This window comes from Chelmon rostratus, chromosome 5 (assembly GCF_017976325.1).
Source record: "Chelmon rostratus isolate fCheRos1 chromosome 5, fCheRos1.pri, whole genome shotgun sequence".
NCBI classification, from domain to species: domain Eukaryota; kingdom Metazoa; phylum Chordata; class Actinopteri; order Chaetodontiformes; family Chaetodontidae; genus Chelmon; species Chelmon rostratus.
Genome location: NC_055662.1, coordinates 19785636 through 19801339, shown reverse-complemented (window position 1 = coordinate 19801339; position 15704 = coordinate 19785636). Strand labels below are relative to the sequence as shown.

The 15704-nt window shown below is 43.1% G+C and overlaps 1 protein-coding gene across 3 annotated transcripts in view; it reads right to left on the bottom strand.

The window, feature by feature from the left end:
* Positions 1–11577, bottom strand: part of pdlim5a (PDZ and LIM domain 5a) — a 59572-nt gene extending 47995 nt beyond the window's left edge. For 2 of the 3 annotated variants that reach the window (XM_041937416.1, XM_041937418.1), the window contains exons 1-2: positions 11467–11577; positions 10720–10985 (exon numbers count right to left, since the gene is read on the bottom strand). In XM_041937416.1, the coding sequence (XP_041793350.1) occupies positions 10720–10818 (99 nt within the window). In that variant the 5' untranslated portion in view covers positions 10819–10985; positions 11467–11577. Of the gene's footprint in view, positions 1–5469; positions 5587–10719; positions 10986–11466 lie in introns of those variants that run through there. The other variant, XM_041937417.1, reaches the window with a different exon arrangement.
* Between the last annotated feature and the right edge of the window lie 4127 nt (positions 11578–15704).

Below are 15704 nucleotides of genomic sequence, written 5' to 3'. Positions count from 1 at the left end.
AAAGTAGTTTCAATTTTCATATCAAAGAGCTAAAAATCATCGAGAAAATCAGAAACAGAAATCGAAATAATCCATCGATGCAACCAGCCAAGCACTTCAACTTTCCCAGGGTATTTGATTTATGGCTCTGTAGCCTCGGTCACGACAGAAAACAGCAGCTTTAACACTACGCACATTTCCACTGGAGACGGAAACTCGCACATATACGCTCACACGCTTACACGCACACACACACACACACACAGTGCATGTCTGTATGTTCATGCTGGTTCAGAAAGCACGCTCTCTGAGCTCAGCTCCAAATGTGCAGAGACGTCCGTTAACACTCGACCATGACTTATATTAATAACCCCGGGCGTCAGATGGGGAGGGTAAAAGGGGACTCTCATGAGTGGAGGGCCCACAAAGATCCTAGAAAGAATAGCCATAGATTTGGGGAGGGGCCCACAAAGGACGCCTACGCACAGGGTCCAGAATTCTGTGCTACGCTCCTGCTAATAACCATCTGGGAATCTGCACTTTGATGAGCGAACAATACAAACATCCCAAGAGCAACACAGCTGAGACAGACAAGAAAAGTTTGGGAATTTTATAATTGTGAATAAGAATCAGAAAGACCTGTCACACTGGGACACGCTGATCTCACAGTCTGAACCACCAATGAGAACAGAGGCCACAGAAGCTTTCAAATCCTTGTCAGAAAATTATGAGCAGACACCAAGTCCACTGCTAAGATCTGATTTTTACATCAGCGTTGGATGAAATGCCTACATCTTGTGTAAAAGGTGTTTCTCATCAAAATACAGTTACAGAGAACCACCACCCAACTCTCATTCACCAGCAGCAAGCCGCTGTTTTCTGCAAAGCAACATTCATCAGGAGGCCAGAAACAAACAAGTCCTCTGAATCATATTGCAACATACGTTATTTGTAATTTCCCTTTAACACAAAACATGGGGCATTTCCCCTATTGGCAGGGCAACACTGTTTGCCTTTGACTTCCAAAACCAAATAAGTCTGTTTCATGATGAGACACCACAATGGCTCAACTTGATTAGGTTCAGGGAAAGACCCTGGTTTGGATTAAAATATGCACTTAAGGTTGGAAAAACATCTTGGTTCGGTTTAAAACGACTACTTTGTTAAGAGGATCTTCATCATCATGGTCACAATAATAACCATGTTGTTGGAGTTACAGAGCGGCTGCGTTCACGGTTAAACAGAACGGCGCTGACTGTCAGTCAGTGACCAGCGGTCTTCTGTGATACAGTCCAGCGTTTTGTCGTGGACCTTGTGGATGAATAGCAACATCACACTACTTCCTCCTTTGCAGGGGTTTTTGAACACTTGCTGAAACGACGCTGATGCTCTCTCTTGCAGCTCTAAATGATTGCTTACATTGCTCTGTGTCTGCTAGATGTGTTTTAACAAGCTAACCATTATATACTGTGTTAAAGAGATACTGAAAGTGTTTTTTCAGGATGTAGCAAGTGGCAAAAACATATCAATGCTTTATGCAGCTTTGACTTAATGTGACAATTTATGAACGCTGATCATATTTGACATTCGCTATTTTCACCATCCGCTACCTTTGTGCAAAATTTCCCCTGCCTTATTATATATTCATTCAAAAGTGAAAGGGTCAATGCTCGTGTCGACACTTATTCAAAAGAATGAGAGGAACACATGCAGCGTGTTAAAGCCTTCGCAGATGAACTTGCCATTACGCTTCCAGCAACGTCAGCTTTCAACACATTCGCTGTCTGATTTAAGTGCTTTGACAAAAAAAAAATCCGGTTCAAACGCACAGTAATAAAGGCTTGCTGGAGTGCTGAAACATTGTCTGGTTTGAACATACACTGACCACTTTGAGTGCTTTGAACAATGGCTGCATTCAGCGCGAGGAGTGACAGAGATGACAGGCAGATGGTTCACATCACGCTGTGATTGAAATACTGAGTGCAGAAGACACAAATACCTAGATTGTTTCTGGTACCTCAAACATCTATGAAAGCTGCTTCCATATGTCGGCCTTCAGTAATATTTATTTCACTTAGATGTTGCAGCAGGACCGGTCACCCGGTTATCTCTGAGTAGGATCCTATATGACAAGAAACGTCCGTATATATTTGAATCCCATGAGGCAACATAAAATTTCAATAGGGAAAAATGGTGAAAGAAATCTTGATTCATATTTTTCTGTCAATATAATTTTAATCAATCAAAACCATTACTGATTACTGGCCGGCTCTTGTAACCACAGCATCGATATAAACAGCTACGGTGCTCTGATCTCTTAGCAACGAAGCAAACAGCAAAATAACAACACAGACGGAGTTTGAAGGCTTTGAGACGGAGTGGAAGAAATGTAAGAGCGAGTGAGACTTACCAGGGAGGTAGAGAGAAGGAAAAAGCCAGCAGAGAAAAGGGAGACAGAAGCAGAGGCAGACATCACCTAGCTGTGTGATCCATCAGTAACACGTAGTAAACTGCGTTAGGCAGCACTTCATTTACAATTTATGTTCCTGTATGAAGTGAAGTTATGTCAGCAGCATCATGGAAACACCTGGGACGGGGGTCTAATGTTCATCTGACAAAATCCACAGCTATATTCAAGCTGCTACAAAGAGTGCATTTCACTTCCATCCTTTGGCTGCGGTCTGGTGCCGGCAGACCGATTGCAGGAGGGTTAAAAGTCAATTTCTTGAAAATGATGATTAGATGAAAGAATCCAAAGCCCACTACGTGACCGACATATAGAAACACACAATGCACTTTACTGCAGGGAAGTTGTATCAACAGACAAGCCTGAAAGGGGTTTACAGCATCAGTATGATGTGGATGATGCGACAATATGAAGCAGAGAATGAAGAAAAGCATACAGTGCAGACTGGTATAGAAAAAGCACCGCTCCAGCTGGGAGTTGGAATCAATATAACGTTATACAGCGGGGTTTTAAAGGGCCTCCGCCCACTAGTGGATCTCTGCAAATGATTGAACATTCCTGTAACAGTATATGCATTTCGTGTGTTTGCACATGTGCATGCGTACCCATGCATGCACACCCCTGTGCTGGCACACACATACTTTGAATTTAATGAAAGCATCTGAAGGTTTCTTCCCCCCCTGAAGCTGCGTGTGCACCAGTGTCTAATAACCACCGCCTGACTTCTATGTTAATGCAAGAGACGCTAATAAGAAAAGGCTATATCGGATTGAGCTCCCACAGATCGCTCACTGCAGCCAAAAGCCGCAAACACACGCTGCAGACGTTAGACATAAAGCTTTGCACACACAAGCAGCCTCCCCAGTCGAGCGTCTGATACAAGATGATAAGCATTATTAAGATTCAGCTGCTTTCTCCTGATATTATTATATCCACAAAAGAGTAGAAACCAGATGATTCCTCTCATATGAGTTTTCAAAGCAATGGTTGATAAAGATCCAACAGAGTGCTGCAAAGTCACTGTATTGTGTCTGTTCTTAATCCCATGGATGAGTTGTCAAATAAAGATTATACAATGTATGCAATAAACCCGAAGCAGAGAGTAAAATGCTTAAAGGTGCCCTGTGGAGTTTTCATCTTAAGAAACTTTCTGTTTACATTCATCGTTACTCACCAAAACACATCGTGTGCCTGCCGGAGGCCCAACAAATGTGTTGACTGCATTACCTTCCTCATAAAAAAACCTTTTCAGAGCCAGTTTTTTGGAGAAAATCTGCCTTGTATACATCCATGTTTACTTCCCAGCAGTGTTTCTCTTCTCTGATTTTGCTGAGATGTTGCTGCATTTCTGGGCGTTTTACTGCCACCTGTAGAGTGAAAGTCTGGTGGAAGTGTGGATCTGTGAAATGGTGACAAATTGCAAGAATTTATAGTGTCAAAGAGTGAAAACCTCAGGTTAAGAAAAGCAGGGTATGCCTACAAGTCATTTTGGGAAACACAACACATCACCAACTGTATAAGCAGCAGCAGCAGTGAAGGCAGGTCAAGAAAAAGCATACACACCAACAAAATAAGCTGTGACACTGTGTCACAACAAACCTGCAAAAACCTGCTGGAAATCATTAAACATGTCATTTTTATGAGCTTCACGCTATTCAAGGGCTGAAGGTTGGATTTGTCCTTTGCATGGAAATGGAGTGAGGGGTCATAGCTGTGGCACAGGGCTGTGCTGTAAAAGTACAAAAACAGAAATACACACAGGATCCGCATCAACAAATCCACGCGACGTTACTTCGTGTTGTAAAAGCTGACCGCACTCTGCTGAACTGGAAGCGAACAAGCCAGCTTTCACAGCCAGATTCAATGATGTGATTGTCATGGTGCTGGGGGACTTCGCATTGGCAGGCTGGTGAACACACGTTTAGGACCACAGCCATGTGAACACAAGACTGGATTGTTCCTAGCCCGTATGAAGGCACAGTAAGCCTGTGCGTCATCGGTGGCACACACTTACAGAGGCTGTAATTAATCCAGAATGGCGGTTTTAAGTTACAGGTTATATCATGTTCAGCTTGTTTATGGTATGTCCTAATTGGGACGCTATAGTCAACATCCGAAAAGAGAAACCGGGCCAAAAAGCATAAAAATGAGTTAGAGCAACAATTATTTTCCTATATTCTGAAGAAATGTTGTGGGTGTTGTTACTGGGTATGCTTTTAATCAAGCAGATTTGCAGCTCAGAGGGTGAGAAATTCATCCAGCGACACTGGGAATAAAAGTTTTAAAAGTTTAATAAGAGTATGAAGGGGTTTCTGGTCACAGTCATACTGTGAAATTACATATTTAGAGAGAAACCTCATTGCAAACACAGCAGCACATGCAGTGTTATGTCTGACTTAGAAAGACAGTTGATGAGATAACTAACTCATGCTTTTTATTTGATATTTATAATTTATTTAAATTGACCAGCTTCTGAGCATCTTCTGTAAACAACAATAAACTGCAATTCTCAGGAGTAAAACCACCAAAAAAAACATTTGTAAATGTTAGTTAAAGCTTGAAATTCGCTCTGGTTTCAATGTTGCCATTACTGATTATGTCTGCTATTCTTCCAGTAGGCATGAGAGGGTCTGGAGTCCACTGCACAGTATCAAAACAGAGCATCAACAGCAAATACTACAAATCGAAGAGGAAAGAGTGCAGCCACGGCTGTTGCACCAACAGATTCCTTTTCCTTCTATTGAACTCCTTACCCACAGCCAATAAAGTTTTATTTCTATCAGTCTTCGCAGTCAATCGATACTATTATGAATAAACATGATACCAGCCGTGAGGCCGGCACCCCGAGAGGAAGACAGAGGAGACGGCTACTGTGGAAAATACATTATAGCTGCATTAAACAATAGAGCATTCAAGTCTGGTCATTGTGAATTCAGTGCAGCACATGTTGTGACCTGGCCGCGCTGTCTGCCAGGGTTATAAAAGTTTTCTGGCCTCAAATGTGTTCTGTTCATTCCACTTACACTGAAATCCTCAAGATCGCGTGCTGCTCCAGTTAAGAAGGAGATGAATTGCGCAGGTATGTTGTTTTTTTTTCTTGTCTTTTTCAGGGTCTTTTATATCTCAGCATTATGTCCTTAAAACCTTTCATAAGGTTTGGTCTCTAGCTAACATGAATCATTGAAGCTGGCCCTCAACTACTGTAAGATCTAACTCAATACTACTGAAACAAATATGACCCAGCATGAAAAACTGTAAGTGTTTTTGACTGCTGAGGCATTCAAGGTTTCATTTTCATTTCAGCACGGTTCCTGTATTGGCATGCGTGGCATTGAGGGCTTTTTACAAAGGATTAGCCCGTCCATTACCGGCGAAGACAGAAATGCTTCAGTGAGGTCATCGGTAGGAACACATAACTGTCAACGTGCCGCATGGAGGGATGGGAATATTTCCAAAAAATAATCCCCTTCTTTTCTCTCGATTCATCACTGGCATAATGGCACAAACCAAGCCGACAAGTGCTCATAAATAAAAGAATAGCGACAACACAGAAAGCCACAAGATCTGAACGCCAAATCTTAAAATGCAACGTCAAGTCTCTCAAATTTTAAGCACTGGAAGATAAATGAGGGCTGCGGACGCAGAAAAGTCTAGTCTGTTACATTATCCAAATACAACAAGTCTGCCCCGACAAGCACGCACACACAAGCACTGACAGACTGATTTGTGGGACAGGAAACGATAAGCTGTTGATTCTGGCTCTGGCACTATTTCACTAAGATAGACCCATCAGGAAGCATGAGACTTGTTTGATGAAGATCGATTCAAGTATTATTAAGTCACATGGAGGAGATGTTGACTGGCTCTGGTAGTCTGGTGTGGAAGGTCGAGGCATAAAGTTCAGGTTTGAGACCTGGTCCGTGATGCAACGTGAGCGTAAGAGCGAGAAACAGAGGCGAGGGAGAGGGAGGGAGGCAGAAAACTGTGCGGTCTTTTTAAATAGACCCATCACTGTGGTCAGGTGTTATCATCGCCTGTTGAAAAGCACCTCCGGGGAGGCAGGAGGCTGGAGGCAACCGCCACTGATGCAGTTCCAGGAACCGCATTCTTCCATGAAAAGGTTTTAATATAGATTAGCTGTCCAGTCATCTCGAACACCAACATGTGTGATTATTAATTCCTAAAAACCTGTTTTTATCTCAACGGGCATTTCTATACAGAGCTCTAGAGGAAGGATTTATTCAATGATGACATTTAGATGCTTTATAATAGAATAAGCATTGAAAACAATGCAAAGTACAGTGAAATGCATCTAAACATACATATATTTATTTATATTAAACAAGAGAAATAAATGGATTTGCATCCTTTGATAACATCAAATCTGAATGGTCTATGTTGTTTGTACCTGGAGTCTCTGAAACGCCCAGGATGCACTCTGGTCAGCACTAATTCTAGGCCCATTAGCTCTTAAAACAGGGGTACAGACCAGTTTTTCATGAGAGGGCGTGGTCGCGGAAGCTGACCCGTGACACGATGCATCTATTCTCGGAAGCTTAATGCACATGCTCCCCCCGGGCTGCCTTCCCTTAAATTATTTTAGCTGCGGATCCTGCAAATGGGCTGCCCTCGCAGAGGTTTAAATATTGATTCACTGTGTTGTAAATTTAACCGTGAATGGCAGGCGGGTATTTTCTGTCTCTCCACGTGAAGGCCCTCGCTCTTGAAAAGCCTTTGATTTGTAAAACAAAGCGATGGATTTCGCAATAATTGAATGAGGATTAACGGTAACTAGGGTGCTCCTGCAGGCTATTTCAGAAGCATATCCATTAAATGGCTTCACTTAAAGGTATTAAGGTAATCTAGTGCTTGTAAAGACAATCCTGTAGCTAAATCTTACACTTGCAATACTTTCTTAAAGCCTTTCAACACCCACTCGTTCCTGAGGAAGACTCTTACCTGAGTTCTTACTGAAATCCACTATAAATAAGAGCATCAGCATGCATTTTTGCTGCTGTGGATTATAGAATTGTTTGGGAAAACCCTACCGAATTAATGCAGGATAGGTTCCAGCAGGTAATCAATAAATATATCTGAGGATAATGTAGCAACCCCCGCATGTCACGCTGTCAGCTTATGCTTAAATCTCTCCCTTTCTTCTCCGACTATCTCCTTTTATGGACTACGTCAAACTGGAATGCCGTTGTAAAACGTTTCATTGGCACTTTGAGAAGCAGCACCGTCAATCTCGCTGTTATAAAACTGCACCGTAAAAACACAAAGAGAAAGAAGTGGTGAGAACAATTTGCAAAGGCAGCGGCGGCTGGGCAGACAGCTCGGGACGTACAGTAGAACCCCTCGACCCTGTGATGCAGCACAATGTGATAATACCGTCGCCACGACTTGTGCCATGAACGAAACACACAGTATATTCACGTAGGAATGGAGCTTAGCAGCAGCTGCTGTCAGGGCGAGTGTGGTTTGGCAGCGGTGCTGCGTTCCCTAATAACCCCCACTCTGTGGTTCCTTCTTAGAACCAACTCCATGGTTAGGTTGGCAGAGGGGAATTTGTCTGTGTGTGTGTGTATGTGTGTGTCTATTGTGTGTGAGCGTATGTGCAGGCAATGTGTGTGATTAGTGGTCAGAAGCGCTGCCCTTCATCACCATAAACTGGATTTAATAGGTCGGATAAGATTAGGGTTTGGTTTGATTCTTGCATCCAGACTGAACTGTATTGTTTTTGAGGGGTGAGTCACGTCTTACGTAAGATCCAAGAGCCAAAGATAAACGGAACAGAGCGGAAGATACAGAGCGAGAGGGAGAAAAACAAATAGGAAGTATGATAAGAATGAGGGGGCAGAGGGGCAGATCTGGATAGACTACCTGCGGAGTGAAGTGGTGCGTTTGTGTCTTACAGACTGGCTGTCATCAGCCCCAAAGCCACCCTTCAGTCTCTGTAAACAGTGTGCAGATTGATTCATGCATATCAGTATCACCTTTCATTCAGTCACATGCTCCCGCTCTCCTCCTCTCCCTGTCCTCCGCTAATCGACATGTCTCTCGAAGGTAAATAATGGCTGCCCTTCACCAGAGCACTGATGTGCTCATTTACAATATCCTTGCTTTATTTAAAAAAACTTTCGAGAAAATGCTGTAGAAACTGCCACATGACGCTTTAAATTTGCCTTTTTTTTAAACCAAAGCACACAATCAATGGTATGTTGAGTCTTCTACATTCAAAACAAGGTGTGAGCAAGTGAGGTATTCAGAACTGTGGGCCAATGGGATGGGATGTAAGCTGGGCCGATGATGACGAGGGCAGCATTTCTGTGTTGGTTTCATTCAGGTTTTTGTTCACAATGTTAACACACGGTGAAGAAGACACTCACTGACCACTATACTGTTACACAAAAATAGAAATCTAAGATTATTCAACTTTTGACTGACATTGCTGAAAAAAAAGACAAAAAAAACAAAACAAAACAAACAAATTTCACCTTGCCTTTCAGGGCTTCCGTATCTTTCACTTTGACTGATTTTCACTTCACTTTGATATCTCATGTAAATAATTTAAATGTGACCTGACCCTAATCTGGAATTAGCCAAAACCATACAAAGTCATATTATCCACTTACTGTGCACGTCATGCTCTTAAGCAGACCTAACAAACATTTACTATATCAGCAGCACCCAAAACTGCACCAGGACTTAATCGCACTCCTGCCAACGTCTTGAAACCTCAAACCATATAACTGTCATTGTGATACTGCAGTAAAGGTCAGACTGAGCTGTTGAGACAATTATAGCTTAGTTACTGCCAGCTTCTCTGGGAATAAGAAAACCATCACTGACCAACATCAACATCACCGTTTATTTCCATTTATCCTCTTATTTCTTTGTATCCGCATGATTTCTTTTGACTTTTTTTTTTGCAAAGCGGAATATTTTTCTCGTAATTTGTTATTTCAGATGTGACAGCATCCACATGTCAAAAGTCATTGTGAATATAGAATTGCTTTTGTATAATATTACCTTGTCTCGCCTTCTTTTTCTATTTCTGCCTTCTCTCTGTCATTTCTCTCAGTTACTCAGATAGCGGCTTCCATCATTATGAGTCCTTGCACACACTCCCAGACGCAAACACACACACGAACACGCAACTGTGGTAAAAATTCACATGGCTTCAGTTAGTGGGAAAAGTATCACATCCAGAGTAATAACACAAACATGGCAACCCAAAGCGGCCCCAAGGGGGATTGGCACAGGACCTGGCAAGCCATTCATCATCAGTCTCATGTTGACTTAAGTTTGCCCGCTGCCAGTGTTGGTGATTTGTGTATGTGTGGACATGAACGTGCTGCATGTGTGCATGTGTGCATGTGTGCATGCGTCAGTGAAGCTGCACTGTCCAAGCAGAACAGAACAGAAGCTCGAGCACACGTAGTAAAGAATCTATCATGTTACAGGATCGTACCACAGTTAAAGCCGTGAGGGAAACACACTGCGTTTGCGTGAACTTTGACGCGTGAGACTGTGAGGGCAACAAGAGGTAATGTTAGGCTTAGATCCCGAAAAGCATTGAAACCAAGGGACCATCAAGTTACTTGTTCGAGCAGAGGGAACGAAGCCAAGATCCTCGTGCCAGACCTTTCATTGCTGCACTTTCGCCACAGACAGTGAAGTGGAATGCACAGAGAGTGAGAAAAGGTTTCCTGTGTGGTCAATACATGACAGATGGCATATAATTCAGCTGAGCTATCACAAGCGTGGCGGTAGGGGTTGAGTCAAGGAGACGCTGGATGGAGAGGTGGATGCGGGGAAGGAAGTGAGTGCGGAAAACAGTTTTCATCTTTTTAATCACTTATCAGACATAAGGCACTGCTGGGATGCCATTCTATAGCTGCACAGAGATGAACGAATGTATGTGTGCATGGAGATAAAACAGGGACATGTGCTTTTATTGGATAATAGATAATACTACAAAGTATGCAAGAGTGAAAATAGGCGTGTTTCTTAAATATGTAGAGCCTCACATCACAAATCAAAATTGACCTGAAGGGGCTTTACAAGCTGTTCAGCATACGACACCCTCTATCCTTATGCGCTTGACTCAGACAAGGGAAAAACTTCCCTCAAAAAAGCCCTTTGATTGAGAAAAAATGTAAGAAACCTCAATAAGAGCAGCAGAGGAGGGCTCCACAGACATGCACGAGACACAGTCTGTCTTTCACAGTGTGTTCACGTGTGTGTGTGTGTGTGTGTGTGTGTCTTACCCTGGAGATGGTGAGGGGCATGTTGAAGTCCTTCCCGCCCTGCAGCCTGAAGCCCCAGGGGGCAGGGCCTAAGAGAGTGGCGCTGTAGGTGCTGCTCATGGTCTCCTGGATGATGACAAATGTGTCAATGTGTCTGACAAGTGACGACGCAGATGGCCAGAAAAGACTACGTTGCAGATCAGGTGATGGTAATGATGTCGCTGGGTGCTGACGATGGGGAGGAACGGTTGGTCAGAGGTGCTCCCTTCAAGATGTTGCTCCAAGATCTGAGGGAAGATAATGAAAGAAAAGCACACGTTCAATTTGTTATCGTATGGCTACGTAATACAAAAGAAAGTGGGAAGAAGAATTAAGTGTAGGGGATGTTCAAAACAGGGGACAAGAGGGGTCCAGGGGACAATGCAAAGGAAGGAGACGAGAAGTGAAAAATATCTGTACTATCAAAAACAGCCACTTAAAGCAAACAGACCAAAATAGTGAATATTTAACATAATTTCATGGTCGAGAACTTAGAAAATTAGCAAAATTTCATTCACCTGACTGCACACTCATAAACAGATGAAAATATAAACACACACATGCAAAATGAAGTAATAATTCTATCTTACAATACCAGTTCAGCAGCATTAAACACTTAGAAAACCCCCCAGGAGAGCCTCACCAGAGGACAGTTACACAGCTAATATTCGTATAATTGCAGCACATTTCCTATCTAGTGCCATGATGATGTGAATGGAAAGGCTGTACCTCTTTAATGGAAATTCCAGAGAGGAAAAATATTTCCTTCACAGACAGGTAGACAATGTAATCCCTAGTTTCCCCTGGACTGTCCCCTTCCCAGCAAACACACTGTGTGTGTGTGAGAGAGGTGGAGAGGGATGCAATGCTCTTATATACCAGCTAATGACAGAGGGGAGGGGAAAGGTGGAGGAGGGGAGAGAGCAGGGGAGGGAGGCGAGAGGGAGAACGGGAGGAGGAGAGAGGGAGGAGAAAGAGGAGGGGAGTCAGCCGTGGGTGGAGGGAGCGGAACACAGGAGAGGAGGAGAAATGAAGCAGATGATATGAAGGGGGAGATTAGGGGATGGGAGGAGACAACACTCGAAAAAAATGAGGGGGGAGAAGGAAAGGGGGGTGCAGGGGGGGGATTAAGGAAAGAGTGTGGGAGCACTGCAGACAGAGAAAATGACAAGGGGAGGGAGGGGAGGGAGGGGAGAGGGGACGGTTTATCTTTCATCCGGATATTTTGGGAACATGGACTCAGTGCTGCAGGCTGCTTCATTTAAGGTGGAACCAGCCGTAACCAGATCGCGAGCACATCCCAGAGGCTTCGATCAAAAGGTCTCTCAAAGGTTACCTTTAAGTGATACACTGGGGCGACGGTGACCGGATACAAGCTGCGGATCACCTCGTCCAGCTCCTGTCACGTGACTGTTCCAAGAGAAGCGCTTTGGAAAATCAACGCAAGGATGTGATTGATATTTAGTTGATGTCACACAAAGGATTTATTCGCTGCTTCTTTTAAAATGTTTAAAATTAACATCAAAAATCTAATCATTTCTATCTCCTGAACTAATCACCTTTAAATACTGGATAAGGTGCATAAATATGCTGTCCCTCTTTAAAAATTAAAGAGTTTAGCACAACCAATCAAGCAAATAACTCACCTCTTCTTCAATTTCTGTACATTTTGGCACAGAGAGGTAAAGTGCAGAGCCAAGGGGCAGCACCATCCTTTCTGTCTTGTTCATCTATGAGTTTCTGTATTATTTACGTCAAGGCAGCTGACGGTTCTTCTCCCTCTGCACTTCTTCACTGGCTTTCATCCATTCCCCTTTTCCAGCTCAGACAGATCAATATTGACTTTGTATTTAGACTGATATAGTAGTGGCTCAATTAAACACTCATCCCATTTCTTTCTTGGCCCTGACCACTCACACACACACACACAGTACTTCTTGCCAAGTCATAGCTCTGCAGTGTGTTTCCTGCTGTGCTAGTTACAGCAGCGTGATGAGTTCACAGTCAAAATACTGATTTCCCATGAAAAGGCAACCAATATCAAAGCAGAGACGGAGAGAGTTGGACATGAAACTAGAGGAGAGAAAGGGGGCTGGACAATCATCAAGATAGATAAAAGCAAAAAAAGAGAGAGAGAAGAGGGGGGCAGAGGCAGATTTGACCTTTGACCTGAATATTACACATAACCTGCCTGTTTTAATAAGATAACATCATGATGGCTGCACAGTCTGTGCAGATTAGACACAGTCAGTCACATAAACACAGGATGCTCTTCATCAGCCCGCTGATGAACGTTCCCACAGTGTGCTCCAACGCAGACGGCGCGCACTTCTCCAGCACAGCCAGGTTTAACAATAGCGGAGCAAATCCTGGGAGGAGCAGAGACGGTGGAGTCATTAACCTTGTTTCCCCTGCAGAGCAGAGGGGGTCTTGATGGGGTTAGGGCTAACTTCAATTTTACAGCAAATGTAATTACAAAAGGTACAGTGTTTATTCAAAGCTATAGCGCTCATGGTTCCTGTTGTAAAAAGGACTAAAAGCAATGTTTATACACGGATGTGAATGAGCCCGGCTAAGCCTTGTTTGATGCGATGGTGAACACCATGGGACCCAGACTTCCTCCGACCTGCCTGCCCCCTGCACGAACCAGGTGAATGCCAGCAGTCTGTGTGGTTACATTCATTAGAGCGCTGCACACTGCTAATTAGTTAATGTCGTATCCTGCTTCAACCGCCCACAACAACCATAACATCCTTTTCTTTCTCTTCCAAATAAGATCCGATGTTTAATGTTTCATGCTTAAGGTCATGGTTCTCTAAGGTAAACAAACAACAACAGGAAATCAGATGTCAAGGTGCTGAGAAAGACACAGAAAGAGAGAGACAGCATATGCAGGGCTTGTTGGTTACTGTTACTGATTGGGATTGAAATGAAACAACCTTCCAAGTAAAAAGCAAAAGGTTGATTTGATCATATTACAGATAATAATGAATAAAAAACCCTCACTGGTTCTTCATCTGCTCTGCGCCTCTTATTTGCACTGCAGACATTCACCACTGAAGCACTGATTAGGCATCATTTACGATAATGGAAATTGTACAATTCTGTGTTCTATTATTCTGGTCTATATTATATTGTTTCTCGACACATGCACATAATTTAATGTACTACTGGCACTCTATACCCGTCTATCATCACCGCTGTGCCTCCTGTTTGTACCTTGGACAATCATCACTGAGGTTATTGGCCATATCTTCACTTAATTGTTCACCATGTTTATTTTGGTGTAGATAAGGGCATGTAAACAGAGCATGTCTACTCCATTATTATAGTATTACAACTTCCTTTTTATATTTTTATCCTATTTTATTGTACTTTACTTATTTTCTTATTATTATTCTTATTTGTGTAGCAGCACCTTGAGGGAGGGAGGAGCAACATTTCATTCAGCTGTGTTTTATGTGTATGGATGAATGACAATAAACTGCACATGTGTCAGTATCCCATTCCCATGTGACAAGAGTGACAGGACTACTGGTCCCATGAAGATATGATTTCTAAAATATGGACTCTCTCATGGCTCCACAAATCTGTTTCACTATCTTAGGACAGTTGATCAATTGCTTGTATTGTCAAAAATGGCCAATGGCCAAAAACTGTAACCAAGAGAACAAAGGGGATTTTGTGGGCCACAGGATAATGATATCAAACACTAACAATAGAGAGTGTGCTATAGCACGAAACCTCAGACACCCTGCCAGTCCTTTGTTCGGCCTAATGGTCTATTCCAGTCCCCATATGCTCACCTCCCCACATGCTTAATGATCACAGCTTAGCAGCCCCCAGCCCCACACACAGATGCTCACAAACACACAAGCTCCACCCCTGAAAGCTATGGTAATCTGCCCCTCTAAATGACATTTAATGCATCATCCACGTGAATAAAAAGGGGGACACACGCCCCCTACCCTGACAGCACCCCCGCAGTCTCACACACACACACACACACACACACACAACCTGGGGGGACACAACATATACGTATGTCTCTTGTGTATAAACCATGTTTCAGACAGCATCTGTGGTCTGAATAGCATTAATTGTAAATGATTTTAAAATCCTCTAAGTCAGATTTCTAACATTCAAACACACACTCAGTATAAATATGGTGGTGAACTCCTCAAACAGGCTTGTTTATTCTGTAAACCTTCCTTGTGTACCGAAACGCTCATTTCATGTTACAAACAGGATGATTCTGCCAACGACAGAGCAAAGGTGGAAGAGTGGAAATGTGCGATACTTTCCCGTCTGCTTCAGTTACACTGATACGCTTACGGGAGGAAATGGGCCAGTCTAAATAGGCTACGGTGAGGAGGCGATGTGTCACAGGACAACACAAATCACACACATTATCCTGTATGGAAACATCACTTTCACTCACAGGTGTGCACACACTGACCTACAGGTGGGCAGACGAACATGCGTGAGGTTGTTTATGTTGGGAGGAGTAGCTGTCTGCCAGTCATCTAATCAGTCTGACCCCTCCAGACTGATATAAGCCCAACTAATCCCCCAACCCATCTCTGTAAATGCTGCACAGTTAGGGGTAGGGGTGGTGCGGCAGCCTTTTCCTTCCCAGTTGGTAAAAAGGTTCCTGTCCAGGGATTTAATTAAGGGGATGAAAATTAGCTCATTAGTAACCAGTGATGTAGAATTCCATAAGTAGAAGTTAATGCTTATTAATTATCAGTCAAATCTATAAAGAGAGGCATACAGAGACACCACTCAGACCAGGACTCAAAAGATTTTCTCTGTTTATAGACTGCTATTGCATGAAATGGAATGAACAGATATATGTGATCCCCTCTGAAGACAGAACCAAACAAAACAACTTTTTCGTGAGATTCAAATTTTGTCATAAGATACAGAATCACTGAAAGCGTGCCTGGAATCCAGAGGCGAGCTTA